We start from the raw sequence: 25,146 nt of genomic DNA, 5'->3' as shown, positions 1-25,146 counted from the left end.
GGAAGGTAAAATGTAAGCCTACAACATCCATTAGAAAGTTGTAAAAAATGCACAGCAAATCAAGGCAGTGTGAGATGTGAACATTTTGGGAAGCGGGCCCAGCTCAGGGAGCACGCACTGTACCGTAAAGAGATGCTAAATAGCCACATGATTAATTAGTCGATTTCCCCGCTAAATGTAAATGAGATGCTAAGCAGCCAGGCCTCCTTTGGCATGGCTGTGCTGGGGCAGGGGCTGCCGGGCTCATTTCAATAGAGCGCCTCTCCTTTCCCCACCGCAGAAAACACACCGTTACTGAACTTAATGTTGTATATCACAGCACTTCAAATACAGCAGTGCCCTTGGAGCTATAGTCTACACAGGTACAGAGGAAAGCCAATTTTGTGAGGGAAAGACCTGATCTGACCCCACTGCTTTCGCGCACGTGTCTGCTCGAGTGTGTGCATGCACGCCTGTGTGTTTATCTTTTTATGCTCTGGTTTGATGATGTGGACATAAACAAATCAATCCAAACGGCAACTGAGGACAAGACATTTGAGGGATGCACATGTATCGATGGAGGTCAGGAGAAGTGCGCAACAGAAGTAGGCTGCTATTAAGAGTCGGTAACTGCGCGCATGTGTTAAATATTATATGCAGTGTGCAAGTACAAGGTAGTGTTTGTGAGTGAGAGCTGACAAGCAGATGAAGAGGCGGTTTCTGAGTGCCATGACTGTAGAGAAAATTCACAGTGACAGGCTGACACCAGAAGCCAGACAGAGAAAACCTCACATACTCAATCACGCTCTCTCTCTCTCTCTCACACACACACACACACACACACATAAACTCAGGAAACTACAGAATTTCAAGGAACGTATGCTTGTGTTGCATAGCTCATTAAAGTTTGCTGGAGTTTGAGTTTGTGCAGAGCAACTTCTCTCATTAAAGAACGCCTGGCTCTGCTTGGACGGATGGTGTGTGCTCCCAATCAATCTCTTAACGGCATAATTGATTCAATCTCGTGCTTAATTAATCCTAGTGAAATAGTTTCGCTGCTCATTAGAGAATAGTAATTAATGAAGCGCGGCCTGCTCTTTGTTGACGTTTGGCTGTTGCATTGTGGGGTGCTGGGAAGGTGCAGCGGCATTCTGACTTTATCCCCTTTCAGTGTGGCCTGCCTTGTAGACCGCAATTAACCGATACAATGTGCACAGCAGGGGAAAGAGGTTAGTGCTCAACACTGGACTGGACTAGACTGGAACTGGACTGGAACTGGAACGTGGCTAGTTGTAGAAGTCAATCAGTTCATTATGGCTTCTATTGAATAAACCAGCTTTGTCTTAATCAGAACAAATAACCTCAGCACTTATTAGAGGCTAGTGTAATATGCTAAATCAGTAAAACACTGACAGGTGCACCTTGATACATGCTAGTCAGGAAAGCCAAACCAGTGTGAAGATTAATGGTTTACCGATTATGAATTTTTGAAAGCCAAATTACTACAGAATTTTAGAAGATAAAATGCAGATTAGAATTAATCAGCCGCTTTTTTAATCTCTTTTTTTCCCCACTCAATTATAGAGACACAGCACTGTATGAAATGTAAAATCTACTCATATGGAATTTATTACAATGCTGTTACATCTAGCTGTAAACATTTGCTGTAAGCCACCTCCGCCCTGGATCCATCTCACGTATTAACATCAATTTTTGAACAAACCGAACTAATTAAAGGAAATGAAATAAAAAATAAGCCCGGCATCATTTTTTTCATAATATTATTGCTTGAGAGTTGTGATAGAGATGAGAGCTTAAGAGAAACAAAAGCTCTAAAATAAAGAGCATGAGCCTTTTGTAAGGAAGGTCTGGGCACTGAGGTATATATAAAACAACCTCTGATTACTAATAAATGTATCAGATCCATGTGTGGTCTTTTAATGGTTTGCAGAAAAGTCACATCACCAAGACGTACACGACCTCTGTGCCTGTGTGGATTCATTTCATTTCGTTCTTATGCGGCTGTCAGCTCGACTTCCCCGAGTCAAGACCGCCATGCCAAGCTGGCACTGCAAAGACACTCTGGGCAAATATTGAGAAAGAGCTCCCTGCAAACCGAGCCAGGGAACGCGGTTATTTATCTTCAACACCCCAAAGCCGACATGGTGCTCAAATCCAATCGGCCAAACTGATAAATCAATGCAGAGAGAGTAGACTGACTGGCCTCCGGGGTTCATATAACATGCTTTTTTTTAGCAGTGTTTTTACCATGCTGTACACACAGAGCGACACAGGGAGTCTTACCTGACTTCACAAGAGTGGACGCTCAGCTCCTTGTGGAGAAGACCACTGGTCAGGTTATACACCAGCACAGAGCCATTACTGGTCCCTGAGGAGAGACAGAGAGCGGAGCATGAGAAATAAGAAACAGACGGATGAAGAAAGAGGACAGAAGTCATACAGTTACTTATCTTAGCAGCGTCTACCCTCCAGTAGGATCAGAGAGGCCGTGTGTCAATGTGACACCCCTCTGTGTTCCCTGTCACTAGGTGTGGTTAGAGGCAGCGCGGGCCTGTCACTCAGCTCACAGCCTGTGAACATCACTCCATTTCATCTGCCGCTGGGAAAATAGCACAGCCGCTCCACTCCCCCCCAAAAACCACCTGATTAAATGGTACATAGTGCAGGTGACATTTGACGCTCTGATGGGGAACTGAGCCGGTTTGGCACAGTCTGTGATGTTTTTTCGCAGTTTGCTGCTCATGCTGTAAAAGGCGAAATCAACCCAAAATCAACACATAACTTTTTTTGATCCTTTCCTTACCCAGGGAAAGCTGACTGAGCAGACATGATCCTTTTCAGCAACAGCTTACATTCACAACTGAGAGCTGCCCAGTGCAACTACAGTCTTCTACTGGTGGCAACTGAGCTGCACCAGTGGAGCGGTCGGGGGTTCAATGCCTTGCTCAAGGGCACCTTGGCAGTTGAGGGAGGGGAGAGTGTTTCCCTGCCTGGATTTTGCCAGCTTGTCTGGGGATTTGAATCGCCGATGTTCCTGTCATATTCCAGCATCTCTAACTCCTCAGCTAACACCACCCATTTCTGGTTATTTTGTTGATTATTCAATGTGTATTGGTGTGACATGTATTGTACATTGATTTGTATTACCATTTTTTTTTAACTTCAAGATGTCAAAACACTCATTTATAATACAAGCCTGCCCACAGTTCCCTTAGTACAACATATCTATTCAAGTGAGTAGTTTTTTTTATTTACATCAAGCTTTGAAACAGAAATCTGACATCCCATTTACTATATGGATTGAGTTTTCCTTTAAGAAAAGCAACTAATTAAAACAGCTTTTTGGTTTTCATGAAAAATGTTCATTTTACAGAACTCTATGTACTCATTTTACATCAGTGGGGAAAACAAGTGGAAAACAAGCAGTTAAAAAAAATGACTGAGGTAATATCCTGAGCAAGTAAGTTGAAAGACATTGCAATTTAAATAATTAGTCAAACCAACACAGTAGTAAAAGCTTTGGAGCAGATGTGGATGCGGATCAAAAGTCCATTCTCATGACGTTTGGAAAAGTGTTTAACGAGTTTTGAGGGAGTATTTTTGTGGCGAACACGGACAGGTGTTGGAGCACATTTAGTTCCATAATTAGCCTGTGCACGATGGAGCCGGGCTGATGTGCTGCAGGTCCCTGCGGAAAGGACTTCTCCGTCTGCACAGGGCCTCCATGAGACGACCACACGCTGACGCAACATCTGGAGATGGTGCTACAGAGTGCTGCATGGACATCTGTGTGTATGTGTGTGTGTGTGTTCGCTCTCCCTCACTGCTTGGCAGGTAGATGGCATGCAGGGTGGGGTGGAGGACTGTTTCAGCAGGTAGTCAGTCTGCTGCGCTCACTCTTCAAGGAAAGCAGGTAGGGTGTGGGGGGGGGGGGTTGGAGAAAAACACTGACACTCCTGTTCCTGTGGTTCCTCTGAGTCGCCCCACAGCCGGGGCTTGTTTGCCTTACTAATGATAGAGATGCTGCCGCCCCTCCATATGGCCTGGACTGAAAGCTGACTGGGGCTGGGTATCATTGGAAAAGTTTCAGGTTTGATACCAGTACAGATACTTCAAATTTGACACCAGTTGGAAAGTGATCTCTTTTTCATCAGGAGTCAAATTCAGGTCAATCAGTCATGAGACACTCAACCCCTATATACCAGTGCACTATCAAACTGATTCACAGTTCTTAAGTTCTTTGGTTTACTGTGTAGTATCTAATTAAAGGGAAATTCCACCCATTTAAAAAAAAATCACGTTATTCCTGCGCCCCAGGACAGTTGAGTCAATACTGAACATGCAACACTCTTTCCTAAAGCTAGAAACTGGAGAACTAACCCTTGAATTTGTGAAATCACTGGGATGTAAAATCTGGCACTGCTCCATAGACATTGAATGGGGCACTGACCCATAAGATTGAGTGAGTTCTTGCACCATAATGAGGTTTAAATTCTGGTCTATACCTTTTTGCAATGCTGGAATATAAATTAAATATAAAGCAGCTCCCGATTTGAGGTGAAAGTTCACAAATATTGACTTCACTAACTGTCCTGGGGCACAGAAATAACATATGTGAATTCTTAAATTGGGTTAGCATTGCCCTTTAAGACAAAAATAAGTAATAGTTAAATTACTGTGAATATTTAATATATAAATATAGTTATGAATTTTCACACAACCTTACTGGAATTTTTTGCTAGTCGGTGCCTGACAGTTGTTGAGTTGTCATCAGAGTCAAACTGCACTCCCTCACCTCGTACTGACTGATGCTCGCTTGCCTTTCTTTGTTAAAAAGCACATCTCACAATGCAAAGGAATGTGTTATTCTCGGTTTATAATCTGTGCATGCCATCTGATTTTCCCAACAAAAAAATGCCTTTAGACTATCAGAAAGCCTGAGATCCTCTTATAAAAATCCAACAATTTGAATCTTTTCGATATATTTTGGTGCCTGAAATTCAGTTTGGATACCCAAATTTGGTACTGCATCGACAGGTACTGTGTTTCAACAGCCAGCCCTACTGATGACTGAGCTGGGCTGTCTTCAGCTGAACTGAAGTCTACCGGCTCTGAGAGGTGTCAGGCTGCCAAAGATAATGTGTATTCTACTGGAGGACCGGAGGCTTTGAAGAGATTCGTTTTTGGACTGGGAATGTAATTGATACTCCCTTTGACAGACCACTGAAGCCGAGAATGAGAATCAGTACATCTGATAATTGTGTTGCTTTTTGAGGTGGTTGCCTCAGCAGCTGTCTTCATATCAGTAGGTGCTCATTTCGCCCGTTCTGTGATTGACCAATTTACAAGTCTTTGCTCTACTCAATTCGAGTCTTGATGCGCTCTCATTTTGCAGGCCCAAACAATGAAGCGAGGAATATTTGGCGGGCAAGCATGGATAAATGAATTAGATGTGCCCCAGTCAAATGATTAAGGGATGGATGTGGCTCTGGATCCCAGTGTTTGTGTGTGTGTCACTGGGAAGGGGGGGCTCTGGGCCTTGTACCTATCTGTAATGGAGCTGTCAGGTCCCACCCAGATTACAGCATTTCTGACAGGGAGCCCAGGCAGCGGCACCTCTGAGCATGCTAGCTCTGGTATACAACCACTGCGACTTTCCCTCTGAGGCAAGGAGGGAGACAGACGGAGAAAGAGTGACAGAGAGGAGAAGCGAGAGATGGAACTAGAGAAAAGAGAGATGGGAATCCCCGCCTTCTGTCTAACTGTAATGAGACTGTAGATGGCAATTTCAACCCTCAGTGCTTTCACACCGTCAGCAGTGAGCTCATCTCCTCCTTTATTTGCACCCTGTGGAAGGTGTAAAAACCTGGTTTCCCCTGGCTGTTCCTCTGAATGGTGTCGCATCAGTGAGTCCCCCTTTTTAACGCTGTCGCACATTAGGGAGAAAGCCAATGCAGAGTGGGAGAGGGCAAGACAGGGAGTGCAAAGTGTCTGCCTAGCATTCATCACGGATCGGTCCGGACGTATTGATTGGGCGTATTCTCCAGCTATTAGTAAACAGGAGAGCAGACAGATGCCAAGGTGTGCACAGACACCTGTCGCAGTGCCAACTCAGGCGTTATTATTGAGGAAGTGCTGATGGCAGTTGTAACCTAGGGATATATTCACTTTCTCAAGGGTGATAACTAGGCCTGTAAATGGATGTCATGGCACCAAAATGGCAATTTCTAACCTTATTGCAACTTCTACTTACTGCAATAATATGAGTTATTATTACCAAGTGTAATAACACAAATAATCGTCTATGAATAAAACAATACTAGCCTCACGATACCATTCCAATTGAACATAAAATTATTTTGAATCGCCCGGTGTCGTCCGCCTCGTCTCGGCAGGGATGGCGAGTAGAACCCCGATGTAATCATCCAGTTGCCCAAGCTTACTCCTCACCAGCCAGCTCTCGGGCAGCAGAACAAAAGGCACATTTCAATAATGCAGCTAGAGACTGATTAAGCACTTGACTGTGCTAGATGACGATGGGGATTTGACAAACGATGTGCACAGAAAACTCAATCGCCGTGCTCTAGTTTCAGATTCAGAGCGCCGCTGGGTGCCAGCTGTGCCGAGTCGACCCCGGACCATCTGCGGCGTGATGGGCTCCTACTGCTCCGGCTGCAGCACTCGCACACTGATTGGGAAAAAAAAAATGACAGGTCTCTCCGACGGCGCTGAAAAATGTTTTTGAAACGGCCGCTTTTTAGAGCAGTGTTGTTGTTTTTTTATGTACAGATGCACTTTCACTTTCAACAAACAAAAAAATAATAAATAACAGATTGAGAAGAGTGGTGATCATTCCTCTAGGCCGTTTAGAACCTAATTGGAGTCATAAAGTAATAATGGGTGGTGAACTTCAGGGATCTTCGCGCCTCACCGTTGCGGATGTGATGTGCATAGTAGTGAGACAAAGAGACCCACTGCGAAAGGTTGTGAGAAATTTAGGCGGAGGGTGTTATTATTCATCGGCTTGTCTGTGGGTCTGAGGGAGGCAATGTATCTTTGTGGTATGATTAATTTATGTGGGCTATGTCAGGGAACTGAGAGTAGCCTATTTTTCAGCTTGACAACTAAACTGAAGCCTTGCTGCGCTGGGGAGAGAACAGCAGCACGCTGGGGCCTTAAATGGAATTTTGTGCACAAGCGGGAGTGTGTGTGTACGCACGCACAGACAAACACACGCACGCACAGACAAATACACACAGACAAACACACACACGCACAGACAAATACACAAACACAGCCACAGAGACAGCCGAACAGGAAGACAAAAACAGCGACACATTGCATACACAATTTTGCCCTTAATTTCCCATTCAAACTGAGACTTTCATAATTTTATGCATCATTACTGTGAGGAAGATAAGGGAACAGCTTTTGTAGAAAATCACGATGCTGATCTAAAACAAATAAATCCAAACTTCCACTGCCTCTCTCTCTCTCTGCCTCTCTCTCTCTCTCAGCAGCTGTCTCTGGGGAGTAATAACATATTAAGCATCTGCCTGTTGCAAATGATGCCTTTTGCATCATTTGCAAAGACGGTGCAGAAATCAAATGGACTGCCACCTTCTCACTTTCTGCTTTAAGTAGTCAAATTCAAAGCAATCATTTGTGTATTCAGACATGCTGACGGGCTGCATTTCATTTCAGTGGTCATACGCCTTTTCAAAACTCAAATGTGAGCACTCTCAAGATGTTAAGATGCATTTTTACTGCACTTGGCGACACCAGAATTTTCCACTGCAACCTTTCCAACGTTTTCCATTAATTGAACTACAACTGCCATAATGAAGACAACAAATCAAGACAAATTTAGGCTTATTACAGCATAGTTTGATTAACAATGGGTGTTGCCGACCTGAGGTTTTGAATAGATTCCTGAAGACCTGCTTGCCTCAGTGGCTCCCTCAGATGCTGTTCATTTCCCCCATTTGGTGATTAACCGATTTGCGAGGCCTTGCTCTGCTGCTATTCGTTTTTTGTTGTGTTTATTATGTCTCATTTTTCAGACCCAAACCACAGACAAACACGGATAAATGACTTCGATGTACCCCGGCCCAGTCAAACGATTAAAACTGTGTAGCTGCAGCTGCGTAATTGTTCAGACCTGTGCCCTCCAAAGCACACCTTTCTCACTGGATTTTTTTGTAACCTTATTGCCGGGCAGCAACATTTCATAAATCACACCAGACAAGCTTCTTAAGACTGTTTCAACGCTCAAATTTGTGCCAACGATGGCATGATGAATGACGGCCACTGAGAGACAGGCTGCGTTTAACAAGTACAGTGATTAAACACATGGCCCACATATGTATGAGAGCCATGACTGATGACAGAGAAACACCGCTCTCTGCCACACACACATATCAGGTTCTTCCACATTTTCCATTTCACAATCAATTTTTGCCGGACGTTAATTTCCTGACTGGATTTGAATATTTCAGTTGATGTTCGATGTGCTGACAGTGGCAATATAACTGCAAACTAGGCCATAATGGTCTGAAGATTATTTTTCACAACACAAGTATGTGTGACCATATGTCTACAACTACTGTACACACAATGTGCTGAACAACAATATTTTCCATACTTCTCTACACTTTTTTGTCTATATGCCAAACTTTTGGAAATTAGTCAATTGATTTTCGCTACTTTTATAGACTTTCTATATCTGAGTAGAAAACCTGAGACATATACCCAACCCTGAAGGCAACAATGACACAGACATATTGATATCGTAAACTAGATAACTTGTCTTCTAGTGCAGCAGTTAGTTTATCTGATTAGAGCAGACATACTACAGTATGTGTCTGCAAGTTATAGCACCATCAGAAAAAACTGAGTGAGAGTTGGAGTCTGGCATGCAACTGTTATTTGTGTTTGTGTGTATGCTGGCATTACTACCTACCTACAGCCAGAAGGGGCTGGTAGTGGTTGATGTTCTTGGTGGTGAGAGGCGGACACATGCGGATGGCGAAGGGGGGCAGCGGCAGACCAGAGAGCAGGCCAGTCAGCAGAAACTTCAACTGGACCTCCTGCTGGCTGGAGGAGGGAGGAGGAGCCTCGCCAGCTATCAGTGTCTGGCCTGGGGATCAACACACACAACATGGGAAGGGTTAAAGGGGAGTGTTACCAAAACTGACATTGAAGTTGTTCTTCTACAAATTTGGCAAAATACAAAAATACAAACAATTCAAGATGCTGAACATTGGTATGAAAGCATAAGTATCCATCAAATGTTCTTCTTTCTACTGCTTCAGGCAATGACATCTGACATGATGGGAATTGATTGATTGCATTTTTCTTTCTTTTCTTGAGCTTAAGAACTCATGACTCAAAACCTGGAGGACAGAAGAAAAAACTTCTTTTAGGAAAAGCTAAAAGTCAATTTTGATGAAATTCTAGGATAGGAGCCATCTAGTCCACTACAAGTCAATATTACAGTTTGAAGTATAACTTTCCCTTTACTGTATGGTATAAAACCAATCATAGCCATTGCACCTACAGTATATTTCCTTGGTATGAATTTAGCTGCCGTTCCTTTGTAGTGTGACTTCCAGAAAGTGAAAACAGCAGAGACAATTCCCATCGAAATGTGCTCAACCAGCTCCAGCAGCATCCCAAACCAGCTCCTGGTACAGGTCCAGTCGATACCAACTGAACTCGTAACGGAGCTCATCAGCCTCGCGCTTTACGAATACAACTTTGGCCTTACCAATCTGATCCAAGGTTGCTTTCTCTGATTGAATTGGAAAAGCTTGTATAATTTCACTGAGGCTGCAGCCAGCAGAAAAAAAGCAATATTATTGTTCGTTTCATTAAGCCCTGGCCTCAGTTATCAGGCTGGCCGGTTTTTATGATCTCAAGGTTTTAGACAGTGAGTTAAGACAATGAGGCTACAGACCCAAGTTTTACTCAGAGTTTCATCCAATTAAATCTACTTGCTGACTTAAATGTTTTTTTTAATACCAGTTAGAATTAATGGGTTAGGGCTCACCACAAATATAAGCTATTTTAATAGTTTTTAAGGACCTGCATACACCCCACTTATTACTGAGGCATGGCTTTTGATGGCCATGCCCTTTGCAATCAGACAGATAATGACTATACATTTCAAATGGGCAATTATCTCCTTTTGTGTATTTGCTGCAAGACCTATACAGGACATCCTCTGAAGACGCTAAAGATGCAATAACACTGAAGTTATAATTGGTACTGGTTGGAAAAAGCCATTTGGTTTTCATTTCATGCACTGTAATAGCCCTCGTTGCATTGGAAAGTTAATGGTTACCTAAATGACTGTCACTGCAGTTTGAAGGTATAATAAGATGAGATGGGACGTGACTCCTATTAATATGCAAGTGAGACAAACAAACCAACTAACAATCCAGAGTTTGAATTCTGAGTTAATAAGTTCCATGTAACTGCGTAGCAGATGTCTGAGTATTATCGCTCATTATTATTGTCCACTGGCTGATACCACCTGGCCCAAATAAAAAAGTATTTTTTCACATAATATCAATAAAAACTAGGCGTGCAATGCATTGCCAAGTACTGCAAATGAAAATACACGGGCTCGAGGCCAACATGGTTAACCTGACGGCAGCTCCTGTCTATAGGATCAATCTGTTGCTTTACCTACAGTATGTCTGATGCCCCTTTAGTGTCAGCCTGTCAGCATCAGATGTTAACAACCAGTAGTTGGCTGGCTGCGCCCGCGCTTTCATAACATGTTAGCAACCATCAGACTAGTGACGCTCCTTCATGACAAGAGCTTTAGTCAGCATCTCTCAGACAGAGCTACCGCTCCAGGCAGTCGTTGGCTCCTATCTCCAACAGAGAGAGTGGGGGGAGAGAAAGACAACAAAAACCTCCTCTGTTATTCCATCACAACCACTATGACTCCACCTCCCCAAGGCCTACCGCTCAGTGGCAGTTTGACTCTTGCTGGAGACGATCCTCAAAAAAAAAAAAAAAAAAAAAAAAAAAAATCCCTCATCTCATTGGTATTTCATACGCACATTCATTTTTGATAGGCAGCTCTCTTCTAAATCAACAGGGAGAGGAGAGACAGTGGGAGGAAAAGACTAGAGAGAGAGAGAGAGAGAGAGAGAGAGAGAGAGAGAGAGAGAGAGAGAGAGAGAGAGAGAGAGAGGGAAATGCATCGCAAGCGAGCAAAAGGATGAGATGGTAGAGACAAAGAGAAGGAAAGGAAGGGCCACGCACCCGGGGGAGTCGTCTCTGTACAGGGCCATTCAGACTGAGAGGCAACGCTGGCCGGTGTGGTGCACCGAGGAGAAACCAGCAGTGATAGATAAAAGTAGAAAGTGAAGGGGCGCTCCAAGGCCCGCATACAACTCACACAGGTACAATAAAAGATATGAGCAGGCCTTGGCACACACACACACACACACACACACAACTCTATCCATCTCCCTCATTCTTTTTTCCATTTTCTGTCTAAAATGAAACTCATTTTTCTACAGATAAAAAAAAAGTTGAAGGCAGCCTTGCATAGCAATACTGCATAAAAGGCAAGATGTTTGCCCGCAGGCCAGGATGTGAGTGATATGTTGACTTGGAAGCACCGAACTTGGCGACGTGGTGAGTGTTCACGGTCGTACCGATCATGGTGTTGAGGGAGAGGTCCAGGATCCTTTTCTGGGTCGGGCCCAGCGGAGCTCCGCAGAATGACACGGGGGAGTAGAGCGGCGACAGGCCCGAACTGACAGAGGAGAAGGAGGGGGAATATTAATCAAAAGAACATACATTTTCAAAGTATGAAACATATCCATCATTGAAAACAAGTACAGATTCTGTTCAGCCCGACAGCCCAGGTCTTGGCGATGATGTATAGCTCCTTCTGACTGCGTGAGAAGGATTGTGGGAGTTGTGTGGAAATGTGCAGCTGAGGTGTGACTCATAGTTAAAGTTAAATTTTCACAATAATTCAACTTTAATTTCCTTTTTGTCCATCACTATGAATGGATATAGCTTGTGGAAATGATGCATCTCACCGATGTGTACCGACATTTTCAAAATGACATTGACCGGCAGAAAGGAGAGCAGCTCCATTGTTTCTTTGTTTGTTTGTTTATCCATTCACCCAATTGTCACACATGATATCTCAGCCACCGCTGATTGGATTTTAATGAAACTTGTGAAAATGATTAATCTCACCACTGCGTTCCGGTATTTTCAAAATTACTCACCCAGGGGGGACAGCGGCATTCGTAGGGAATGAGATGTTTACTGTCGCCTTATATTGATTAGATACTGCTCAATAAGGAACAAACATGATTTGTAGAAAATGATTTTCGTGAGTGCTGTAAACTGTGATGGAGTTTGATACTGCATAGGTGCAGAGGAGTGACGTATCTCGCCATAACTGACCGAGCTGAATTTAGCTCTAGTTGCTGATGGCGCTGTTGAGAAAAACCATCTCATGTAGAGAATGGAACAGGAATTTGGACAAAATTTGTGTGCTTGTGTCAAACCCAGGCCAAACAGTATTTGCAAATACTTTTTTATGATTTGTTTTAGCCTTCTTAGGTACCAGATGGGTGGGGTTAGCCACATAGGACAACACACTGAGTGCCAGAAAGTTTAGACGATGACAAGAAAGTATCAAAAAGTCAATTTAGTATAGTGTGAATGACAACTGCCGGCATCTGAATGGTCCTGAAGTGGTTTAATCCCACTCTTTTGGTACTCTAAGTAGATTAAAGCTGCACTAAGCAAGATTTGAATGTGAAAATGCACCTGTCTTATCAGCCTACATCACACAGTGCGGCGTGAGAAGAGAAGAGCAGAGAACAGAGAAGAGCGTCCCATTCTCCCTCTAATTACGATGCCGTAGAGATGCCCTATTTGCCTAAATTAAAATTCTGGTGTCTGGTATGATCACTGGTAAGAAATCGTCGTGCACATGAAGTGATGAATTGAAACTTAAGAGCGCAAAAAAAAAATAAAAATAAAAATAAAAAGGTTGGTGCCATTAGGGAGCCACCAACCTGCAAAGATGCAGAGCGTGGCCTTAAAACAAATGCTATGAATTTTTGGTAGATACTTTTTGACCCTTGTGTGTGTCCTCATGTGTGTATATGTGTGTGTGTGTACCTAGGGTTGGTGGGGGCCCTGCCGGTGTGGGCTTTGAGCTCCCACAGCATGACCCGGCCATCGCTGACCATGAGGCCGGCGTTGTTCTCGTTGACGGGGCAGATGACCATGCGGTACGGCCGGACCGTCTTGGTGACTCGGATGGCATCGCACTGAGAGCGCAGGTCATACACCAGCTCCTGCACACTCTGCTCAGGATCTGATGGAGGGAGGGAAGGAGGGAGGGAGAGAGGGAGGGATGAGAGAGAGAGAGAGACTTTGACTTTTGGTGTTCTTTAATAAAACATCTCACTTAAAAAACACCTGAAAACCAGCCACAGTATCCTAAAACCCTGCGCACTCAACCAACACTCTCGCTCGCTAAAACCAACCCAGTCACTCACACACACACCTGCACCCCACCCAGAGAGAGAGAGAGAGAGAGAGAGAGAGAGAGAGAGAGAGAGAGAGAGAGAGAGAGAGAGAGAGAGAGAGAGAGAGAGAGAGAGAGAATATGGAGTAGATTAAGTAGACAAGAATAGAAAGAGGGACAGAAGGTGTGGTAGAGAGGGAATAATGAGACAGAAAGAGCGAGAAAGAGGGATGGCGGGAGATATTAGGAGTGGGTGTGAGGGAATCAGAGTAGGTGAATAGGAGAGAGACAAAAGGCAAGGAGGGAGAGAAAAAGATAAAGACGGAGAAGATATGGAGTAGACGAGCATAAAGGAGAAAATAGAGACAGAGAGAGGAATGGAAGGAGATAAGAGTGAGAGAGAATGTGTGAGAGAGCGTATGTGAGAAAGTGAGGTAGGAGAGGAGAGGGAGAGCAAAGGAGAGAGTGAGAGAGATAGAAGGAGGGATGGAAGAAGATAAGAGCGGAAGAGAGGGAACGAGAGAGAGTAAATGAGTGGGAGAGAGACACGCACAAGGAAATGGCAGAGAAAAAGAAAGAGAGAGAGAAAGAAAGACGGATGGAAGGAGATTAGAGTGGGGGGAGAGAGAGAGAGAGCGAGAGAGAGAGTGAGAGAGAGCGAGAGAGAGCGAGAAAAACAATAGACTCTCCATCGGCCGTATCACGGTAAGCCGAGGATAAATGAGAGAGTAAGAGGCTAAATGCCCACTGGAGCATAGAGAAGGGCTATAGGCTCTGACTGCAGTGCAGTTTGGCTAGATAGATGGATGACTGGAGCAGGGCGCGGGAACAAGAGTGAGTGTGTGTGTGTGTGTGTGTGTGTGTGTGTGTGTGTGTGTGTGTGTTCTTGTACTTCTATCCTTGTGAGAGCCACTTTCAGTTTTAGACCTTCAGAATCATGATATTTTTGCGATGTGAGGTTATGAATGATGTCAACGGAAGGTCCTTGTGAGTATAGTAAGACCAACGTGTGTGTGTGTGTGTGTGTGTGTGTGTGTGTGTGAAGAGGTATCTTACCTGCTGCTTCGTCTGGAGTGGTAGTGGAGCGACACACTCGGAGGGTGATGCACCCGTTCTCATGGAGACAGTAGAGGGCGTCCCTCTGAGCGCACGGGATCACCTGAACACACACACACAACGAGGGGAACAGATGATGAGTGTGTGTGTTGTTGACCAGGCTCGCAAATTTGGTTCACTACACGTGTGCCGTTGCTTCGCCATCAGCGCTGCATCAGAGCGCATTGATTTGAAAGGGGAGTAGAGGGGAAAAGTCTGGACCATATTCAATCATCAATATGCAGTGTAGCTTTGTTTTTCTGTTATGTGCACAAATGCAAACAAAAGCTGTGCTGAAACAAACCGCAATACAGCCACAAACTACAGCCAGACGCTAGTATAGCAGGTTATAATTATCTGCTTTTTGGAGTATCTGTCATTTTGAAAAATGTATAGGCTGGATTGCCATACATTTTATGATTTGTCATTATTTCAATGCCCTATGTGAGGATAAACGCTCGTCAACCAACGAGCGAACCAACGACAGTTCCATCGGACGCGAGCACAATGCCATGCAGTGGAGCGGCTGTCACTGATTTCAAAGGAAGGCATTTCCTTGATGTCTAATAGCTGACAGCAATGCCTGACGCTTGATGGCTGCAGTGGAGATTGGAGGTTACAAATCACAGTCACAGTCAGCGAGCATTCAAATCAGCACAGTCTGTTCATCTGCAGTAAAGTGAATATACAAGTTGAAAAGTTTTTACAATGCACGTGACACCTGGACACTTTCTGTGCACATGTATGGCCTTCTGTAGATTATGTGAATGATGTTAATGTGAATATGGCATACATTTGGTACATCATGTATATGTGCTGTAAATTCACATATCTGATTTCTTCATATATCTCCATGTCCTTCTTACTGTTATATATTTCTGTTATGTTTCCCTTATTTCATACTGAAAAATCCTTACTTTTCATTCATAATTTCTGTTCAATATGCTTTTGCTATATTCTTGTTTATATTCTATTTTTATTTCCTCCATCCTACTGCAATTAGCTGCTGCAACGACCCAATTTCACCTCGGGGATAATTAAAGATTCATCTTATCTTAAATCTTGTAATATTTGAGCACTACCTCACTCCATACTACTGGCTGCTAGTACAGCTGGTGATCTAGGAATTAAATATTTAATTTTATTCTATGGTTGCACACATTGTAGGTTGCTCTGGACAAGCGCGTCAGCTACATGCCTAAAATGTAAATGTAAAATATAAACTATTATCAAATTTTGTGGATTCAAATAAAGCATTTCAAAAGGAACTGGGATGCACACAAAGTAGTTTTACAGTGGTGAGTGTAAGTGTATGTGTCAAATCTGACAAAGTAGCATAGATTGTAAGCGTGTGTATATCAAATTGCAGAATGTAATTGTGTGTGCGTGTCATATATGACAAAGTGGTGTGCAGCTTAGGTGTGTGTGTGTGTGTGTGTCTCCCCGTCTCTCCTTGGCTCTGTCTCGGAGCATCTCCACTCCAGGCTGGACTTTTGCTGAAGCTGTATCATCAGTCATGCAAATTGGCTGTGTGACAAGTGCTTTATAACACTTAGGGAGGGGATGCGTTGGCTGGACAGGGCCTGGGAGGCTGAATAATGCCCATCCACCACCGCTCTGTGACTTCAGGCCTGGCTGCTGCACTACAAAGCCTAGCTTCCTCTTTTGTACTGTTAAACACACACACAAGCACACACACACACACACACTGAACAAGATCAATGACGAAGCAAACATGCCATGATGTCTGGAGGCACAAAATAATATAGTACAGTTTGTAATTTTATGCAGACAGCATACAGCAACTAACCACCACCATTAATTCAGGAGCGGTACAATGGCCCTCGCATGTGCATACGCAGGCTAAGACTATATATTTAATAGGCTTTATTAGGAACCAAATGGGGCAGATCTGCCACACTGAGAACCTTGAGATCTACCCAGTATAATAACAGGCTTCCACAATGGCCATTTCCTCATAGATGGATATAGAGAGTCAGGAAGGGAGAGCAGAGCGAACAGAGTGAGACCGAGAGTTTCTGTTTCTGTTCCATTACTAGCTCTGCAGCCGTGACAAATCCTCTATCTCATACCCCCACAGCCTTCATCACTTTCCAATTAGAACTCCAGTATCCAAAAGAGGGAAATAAGCACCGAAAGGTCGCCGGCGCTGCCGAATGTGACTAGTGAAAGAAGCAAAAAGACTTGTCAGTTAATCCGCGTGCTGGTGAGGTTTTGTGCTGCAGCGAAAGCCTGCATGGCCCTGCTGCGCTCCAGCCGTCAGACCTTGATGAGGGGAAGGTTGAGAGGGAGGAAGAAAAGTGGAGAACTTTATCATCCGCGGCAGGGGGAATTGGCTTCCTGGCGGAATCATCCATAAAAAAATAAAATAAAATAAAAATGATAAATTTTGGTAAAGGCAAGCCAGTAATGCAATAATAGAAGTCGAAATCCTAAATTGCATGCCAGGTTCATTTGAGGCTAGGGAGTGCGTGACAGTGATGTAGCAATTCCAGTGTCAGAGTGAGTGTGTGTGTGTGTGTTTGTGTGAGTAGGGTTTTCCCCGCATAATTAGGTCCTCAGCAGGCCACCAAAATGTTTTTATTTTTCTGATCAGCCAAAGCAAAACTAGATCCCTTAAGACATTAATGCAAAAGATTTTGCATGTTTTCTTTGCACCTAGCCTCTAAATGAGCACTAGAGACATCTTCCCATCTCATTTCAAATCTTCAGATAGAATCTCCGAAAGCCTCATTCATGACTGAACAGGCTGTTTTGTATGTAAGAATTATCACATTGCAAAATCCAGGCCTTTGGTAAAATAACCAATTTATTCCTCCCAAAACCCAGGGAAGATCTTGTTAGGTGTGTGCATGTGTGTGCGTGTGTGTGTGCATTTCTATGTGTGTGTGTTCCCCACAGACATTGATACCAACAAGCTTTAATGAGAACAGAATCTGCTGTGCATGTATGTAAATATATATGTGTGTGTTTGTGTATTCTCTGCAAACACTGAATCTAACAAGCTGTAATTAGACACTGAAAACACAGAAAGGTGCTTGAACTCTGTTGCTGTGCATGTGTGTGTGTGTGTGTGTGCGTGTGCGCACTGTCGGGCCCCACCTGGGTGAAGGGCACCCCGGAGCGCTCGATAGCCACCACTCCCACCGTCTGGCTGAGCTCCAGGTCCAGGATGAGGATCTCTCTGGGATAAAGCAGCAGCATGTGGTTCCTCTTGGACGGCAGGTAGGACAGCTGCAGGCAGTCGTTCAGAGTCACCGCCTCCGCGCTGCAGCGCCGCCGTGGGGACGGGGGGGCGGGGGGGGGGGGGGGGGGACACACACAGGATGGAGGAAATCAACTTCAGTGTCAGAGAATTTTCTCATCTGGAAAAATCTGGCATCAAGAGTGGCAGGGCGGGCTAATGGTTTGAGACACTAATCACAAGTCACGCTGGAAATGGTCAGCTAAATGCCTAAAATGAAATAATAAGCGACCTCATCTATTATATATAATTATGTTTACTTTTCCTCTCAATTTTCACAGTAGTTTGTTTCCTACTTTTGGCCACCATCTTGTTTTTGCGTATGTCTTTGATATTGTAATGACTTCTCCTTCTATCGGATTGTCTAGTTTTGCTTACTCATGTCTTATTTACTTATTATTTTATTGCCACTTCAACTGCAACTAAACTTGCCTGAAGTCAATGTACTGTAAACAAGACATGGTTGAGGTGGCAATGTGAAAAGTGCAACGAGGAGATATAAATCTCAGCATCGTTTCGAGATCACTGGACGTGTTAGTATCAATCTGTGTGTAGAAAGGTTGCCGAGGATGTAATGAGACTCCGCTAGAATAAAAACTATCTGATAATAATGTATTCAAAAACTTTAAACAACTTTAATATTGCAGTAAAAAAAACTTTCTCATTTCTCAGATCGAGTTGATCTTTATTCATGTCTTCCCATACAGCAGGCGGGATGAATTAGTCATTACTGTTGTGGCCTCTGTGAGTCACAGGCAAATGAGGGAGAACTTAAAAGTGAATTCGGTCTAATGACGGGAGGCTGATGAATTAAGCAGGTATCGGCAACGTCAGAATAAATCCCCTTCCATTATTCCGGGGAGTCGCTAAAATAAAACATTAACCTAAGCCCGTTATTTGCTGTAACTTCATCAAAGCGCTACCAGGTGCTTTTTACCGAATTAGGCAGGCTATTAACCATGACACCAGCCGGGCCCGGGTCTCTCCGAGCGACAACAAAGCAGGCGCAGATTTCCGTGGAATAACAAGTCCGAGAACAGGTCCGAGCCCATAACTCATTCCTACAGCTTCATTCCGCTGGGTCAGGATGAAAGTGAAGGAATTAAGGAGAGGCGGACTTTGAAACACAATGGAGATCATTATCATCTGGGGAAGCTGTGACAGATATCTGAAAACGGCCTCGGTAGAGAACCGTTTAGGAGTTGCTGTGCTAAATCACACTTTTACCAGTTCATTGCAGTCGGGCAAGGCCGAGATAGGGGCTGGAACGGCTGAGCGACCAAAGCCAAAACATCACAAGGGTGGGGGGGGTGAGGGGAGAAAAGGAAAGAGTGAAAGAGACTTCTGTGTCTTAGCTTAGATGAAGAAAGAGAGCAACAGATCTTCACAGAGAGAGAGAGAGAGAGAGGAGGACAGCGAGAAAAGCAAATCGGTCTCCCAGAAGTCTTGCACCCCCTCACAAAAATCCAGCTACCTTCCAAAGCATCACACGCTTCTCACATCTCTCTCTCTTTGCTGCGAAAAGGGCATGGAGACTACTGCAGTAGATGACGTACAAAGGAACATAGTAATACACTGTCACATGCACGCACACACACACACACACACACACACACACACACACTAAGGCATACATATTTCATTCAGGCCTGGGAGTTATTTTGTTAGACTAGTCATGGAAAAACACACACCAGCTTAGAGTGATTATGTGTTTCATGGGTCTTTGTCTGCAAACAGAAACAGAACAGTGTTTAGAAGAGCAGGAGGCTTTAGAGAAATATTCTTTCACTTTTTCCCAGATTCCGTTGCACCATGGCATCATGTTAAACAAAATAAATGACGAAATGGAAATTATATACATAGCATTTACACATCGGATAATAACAGACTTTAGCTTTACTTTTGATAAATCGATAGAGGAAAAATCTATGCCACCCGCTGATTTTTGGCATCCGCTTGTACATAAGTCACGACTTTGGCTCGTCTTCGCTTGCGAGCAGAAAATTTGCGCATAATTACTTTCTATAAATGAGGCTTCGGGTCTTGGCCAACAGAGGACCTCCAGCAGCTGAAGATGACTCACAACGCTGGGGACTTAGCAGACAGAAAACCCTGAGATGAAAGTAGGCTTCGAACTCTTAGAAAGACTTGGGAACAGCGCTACATCAAAGGCACACGCACACACAATCACAGCCTTTACACCAGAGAGTACAACTGGCTCACCTCAGTTCATCACGTGCCCCATGAATATTAGATGGGCTATTTTTGTTTTAATATTTATGAATTACTTGGTACATTTCTGGGTTTGGCCAGGTGCTCTACAATGTCCTCTCAGTGAAATGATTTATTAATTTAATTTAATTTTTTTATGTTCTCCCTATTCCCGTACCTTTAAGCTGCCTTGTGCTAGACCGTTACTGTATATAAGAATTTAGCTGCCGTGTGTGTGTGTGCGTGTGTGTGTGTGTGAACAAGCATGTTATGCTTGCAAGGCTGCTCGTCCGTGGGCATGAAAGCCGACGGGGGCAGCCTTTACAATCGCAGTCGATCTTGATAAAGAGACTGAATCTATCCGAGGGACAGTGCTGGCTAGCAGCCAGAGTAATGGCTGCCAGATGAGACACTAATGTGCATGATATAGTACTGTATTCAAAGGGTTTCTGATAACAGCCTGGGAGAGCAGAGTCATGTTTAAATCCCCCATCTATCAAGCAGACGGGGGGAGCGCGAGAGGAGCGAGATAACACTGAGCACAGTGTGAAAAACACCCAAAACCAACACGCAGATAAAGGCAGAGAAGAAGGAATACAGCATCTTCAAGAGCAATTACACACGGAGAACGGAGAGAGGGTGATGAAATGAGCGTCACATCCCAAGAAGAAGACGCAAAGAAAGAAACGGAAAAGACAAGGGAAACAAGAGGTAGAATAAAGACAAGTAAGATTAATGGAGTGTTTGTTATTAGAGCTAGTTGGGTGGGTGGACAGAGAGGCCGGGGTGGTGCTGCTATAAATAAGCCTGTCTGACAGTTACAACTGCTCAGGCAGGAAGCTGGCTGCACATCAAACAAACCCTTTGGGCTCGATCCTTCTCAACTTTCTCAAAACTAATGCCTTACACAGTTTCACGAGTTAGCCTGTTAATGGTATAAAAATGAGGCTAGCCATTAATCCTGCTTTGCGGTGTTCAGAAGATGTGAAGTCAGAAAAAGTAAAAAGTAAATCTGTCAAATGGTTATTCTTAGTACATCTTGCTCACATTTGCAGAACAATTAAGCTCTCCATTTACTGTGAGCAGACACCTGCCTTGATTTATTAAGCAACCGTATGATCTAACCCTAAAAATAGACATCTGACAATTTTAACCAAAAAAAGTTAGCAGTTTGCAGCTGTGCAGAATACTGTATACTCAGTTCAACAGGAAGACAAGCTAAAAACTGATCCTATATCCATTATTAATCTCAAATATTGAAGCCTGCCATTTCATCCTCTGACAACTTCATTACAGAAACATTACCTCCGACAAATCCTACAGGTATGACAAATAGATTTGCCAAATGTTTCATCCCTCCCAAACAAACAAGCCGTCACAATTCACGTCCAATAGGTTAGTTCGCTTGCTGAAAAATGGGACGAGCAGCACAATGCATGAGTAATGGGCAGCGCCGAGCTCCGCAGCAGCACAGAGCACAGAGACGGTGCATCTCTACAAACCGCTACGCAAATTGGCCCGCTCGGCTCCATCTATTTGACTGCAAAGCCACACTCAACCTGTGGATCTCACTGGAGAGTGCTGTCAAATGTGGCGTGATAATGTGTTAATGTGCTCCCAAGACTACGCCTTTTAGCTTGGATTTTGCGCTCATAACTATGGGATGGGAAATTAAGCAAACAAGACTAATTCTTCATTACCATCTCAATGCTTGAATGGGCTGCTGTCCAGCTGCTGGGGGCATCAACGCTAACGCATGCTGACAGATGTGGATTCACTACAGGTCAAGGGCACATGCACTTTGATGCTGGATCTCAACAGTACAGACAATGGCACATCCACAATCCACATTACTTATTACTGATTACACATTACTGATTACTAATAATCATACTCATTTTCAAAATGTTCTTGTGTGGAAATATCTTATGAAAGCATGAATACTCATCCCCAAAATATCATCACATTATCAATATCGAGGTATTCGGTCTAAGTGATATTTCATTTTGTCGATATGGCCAGGCCTCCTGGGAAGCCCCCTGGTATGAATGTGTGTAACTGTGTGAGTGTGAAGCAGAGCGTTGCTGAAAAAAGAGCATAAGCGTTCAGTCATCTTCCCCTTTTATAATCAAGCTCAGTAAAGGTCAGTCCCATATCATTTCCACATCAGAAATCAACGACTGAAAGGATGTAACACTCTCTAATACAGTAACGCTAAGTGAGGTCTGTTTGCTGGTTTCTTACGTGGGCTTCTCGTTGGTGATGAGCACTTTGACCTTGTTGAGGGCCTTCTTGGCACCGGTGGGGGCCGGGGCAGCGGCGGGGGCGGGCTTGGCGTGGGCGGGGCTGGCGTGGGGGCTGGCGATATACACCTTCTTACCGGCGCTACCTGGAGGCTTGGAGTGGGTGAAGTCTGTGATGAAGACTATCCCCTCGCTGGTCAGCACTGCCGAGGGAGAAGGGAAGAAACACAGTGAATCTAGGTGACAAACGTTGCTAATCAGGAAAAGATGGATAGATTCTACACAACAAAAGAGTGTGTGGGACTTCATGTGAAATGAAAACAAAAATTGCAAATGCTTGTCACGGCTGGGGACATTCTCAGTATTCTATTAGCAACTTTGCATCTGTCACTTGTTAGAATAATCTGTTTCCTCTTACTTCTGCTTTTCACAACAAAAGCGAAACATGGAAAAGGAGATTTTACCGATTCGCCCGTTAGCATAATTGAATGCCACGCATCTCTAGAGGTGACAGTGTCTCTGAAATGTGTTTACAAGTATGCAGGCATTGTACTGACTTTCATTGTGTAACCTGATGAGTTGCGAAGGAAGGACTCCTGCTCACAATAGAGCGAGCTGGAGGGCAGATGTGGGGTGGGGAAAAAAGAAAAGGGGTGACCGTGGATGATTGAATTGAGTCAGATGCTTAAACAGCATGCCACATTGTTCACCTACATGCCATGTTGGAGGGGTCAAAGGGGTCAAAGGAGAAGGAGAGGATGTTCTCGGCGTAGCTCTTCTTCCACAGCTTGGTGCCCGTGTCTCCGTTCCACAGCACGATGTAGTTGGGCGGGTGGACGGCCAGCAGGAGGTCGCGCGACGCATCCTGATTCCACAACCACTCCAAGTCTGAGAGAGAGAGAGAGAGCCAGAGAGAGAGAGAGCCAGAGAGAGAGGAGAATAAGGAAATGAGGAGAGTGGAGAGGGGGAGAGTGACAGAGAGTAATGGTAAGAGCGGTTTAATGAGAACAAATAGTCAAACAATATTTGTAGTCTGTGTTGCACAGCGCAGCGTCGCTTCTTGGCAGGGTTGCCGGGGTAATGCCCTCGCCCGGTAGTGAGCCGATGGACAAAGATTCAATCAACGTGGAGGGGGAGGGGATTTTTTTCAGGGGGGGGTTCCCTTACCCTGGATGGGTTTGGAGTGCTCCTGGATCTCACAGTGGGCCGTGCCGCTGACCACGTCCCACACGATGATCTTGCCCGAGGCGTCTCCCGAAGCCAGCCGCAGAGAGTAGGGCGAGCTCAGGCTGTGGTGGTAGTTTTCTCTGGACCATCTCACCTGCCGACGCAAAACACACGCTGAGTGTCTGGGCAGACGCTGCGGAGCCACGGCGAGGCTTCCGCGTTTTTTTTTTGTGCCATTTCTCCGAAGACGGGAAATGATGGGAACAAAATCTCTCTGTCTTAAGACCGCACAGATGATGAGATTTCACTAGTCACACAACGGGAGCCAAGATATAGGATTTCTCGAACATCTGAAGACTTATGCAAAACAGGTTTTGTTCTTGTATTAATTACTTTGGAAAGTGATACTTCAAATACTATCCATGTGAAGGTGGTGAGAGAACGAGAGAGAGACAGAGAACTGGAAAAATAAGACACAGGCTACCCTAGTAGACCCACACAACAGTGAAGTGAAGCCAATGCAAGTTCCCCATTGAAGAAGATGAATGACTTTATGGAGGAGCTGGTGTTTAAATAATTGATTACGTCTGGATATTTGTTCCTGGATAGCCACGCTCTTTACTGTGGCTATTTCTTTATTCACCAAGCTTTTGTGTCAGACTGGGAGGTGAGGAATGGGCTGGTGCTGCGGCTGCGGTGCTTTACAAGATTAAAGTGTGCTTCGGAGTGAGGAATGAGAGTCTCGGATTGAGCCCAGGCACTGATAATCACAGCAGAGTTTATTGGCTATTATTCACCTGCCTACAAAACACACAAACATACATACACACACACAGAGATACACACACACATAACAGGACTCTCCATCAACGCAGAAGCAACCTTTATCAATGTTGCCATTTGGCTTACACAGTAAAGCACAGCTGAATCCATCTGCCAGAGGGGGACCAAAAAAACAACTTAGCTCAAGGTCAGGCAATACTAACATTAATACTGGGTGATAAAATATTACTCCACCAGCAGGCGCGTGCTTGTATTTCACCTGGAGAGCGCATTCACGATCAACAAACTGTCATTTACGTCAAGGGCACATGATAAAATGCACCGTGGAACGGCACTTCAAACTGGAACACTTGTTATTAAAGCGTACAAATCATACTTCTAACACCGACCTAAAATGAATCAAGTAAGATACATTTTTTTGTGCTCTAGGTTCATGTACTCAATGAATAATTAAACTTTTTTTTGCAATTATTTATTAAAAAAAGAAATGGAAAAATAGCTGGAATGCCAGTAGTGAAACACACTCCAGTGAGCAAATAAAACTGATGTTGGCTGCTAATAAAATCACACCAAGTAAGCATATTAAAAAATGAAAATGGTGTACCAAAATAAAATGTCACTTTAAACATCTTAATCTTATCACATGAATGAAACCAAATTGTCTTTAAACCTAAATGTAACCTTTTCTACTAAACCTAATCTAATCAAATCCTTACCTTAGCTTTATCAGTTCATTGCTATTGCTCAAATTTAACCACATCTATGTTCTCATTTTGTGTTAATGCTATGTTGGCACTGTTATGAGTGTAAACTATCTTGTTAATTATGTTACTCAATCATATATAAGCTGGTTTTTT

The 25,146-nt window shown here is 44.0% G+C and overlaps 1 protein-coding gene across 1 annotated transcript in view; it reads right to left on the bottom strand.

Annotated features, from left to right (window-relative positions):
• Positions 1 to 25,146, bottom strand: part of wdr11 (WD repeat domain 11) — a 53,263-nt gene that overhangs the window by 26,552 nt on the left and 1,565 nt on the right. The window contains exons 3-11 of the mRNA XM_071922575.2: positions 23,507 to 23,660; positions 23,054 to 23,227; positions 22,341 to 22,542; positions 17,744 to 17,909; positions 14,582 to 14,684; positions 13,174 to 13,372; positions 11,679 to 11,779; positions 8,963 to 9,139; positions 2,284 to 2,368 (exon numbers count right to left, since the gene is read on the bottom strand). Coding sequence (XP_071778676.2) covers positions 2,284 to 2,368; positions 8,963 to 9,139; positions 11,679 to 11,779; positions 13,174 to 13,372; positions 14,582 to 14,684; positions 17,744 to 17,909; positions 22,341 to 22,542; positions 23,054 to 23,227; positions 23,507 to 23,660 — 1,361 coding nt within the window. The remainder of the gene's footprint in view (positions 1 to 2,283; positions 2,369 to 8,962; positions 9,140 to 11,678; positions 11,780 to 13,173; positions 13,373 to 14,581; positions 14,685 to 17,743; positions 17,910 to 22,340; positions 22,543 to 23,053; positions 23,228 to 23,506; positions 23,661 to 25,146) is intronic.

The sequence above is a fragment of the Centroberyx gerrardi genome, chromosome 15, assembly GCF_048128805.1.
Source record: "Centroberyx gerrardi isolate f3 chromosome 15, fCenGer3.hap1.cur.20231027, whole genome shotgun sequence".
NCBI lineage: Eukaryota > Metazoa > Chordata > Actinopteri > Beryciformes > Berycidae > Centroberyx > Centroberyx gerrardi.
Note: the sequence above shows the minus strand (reverse complement) of the source record. Positions and strands in the feature narration are given on the sequence as shown.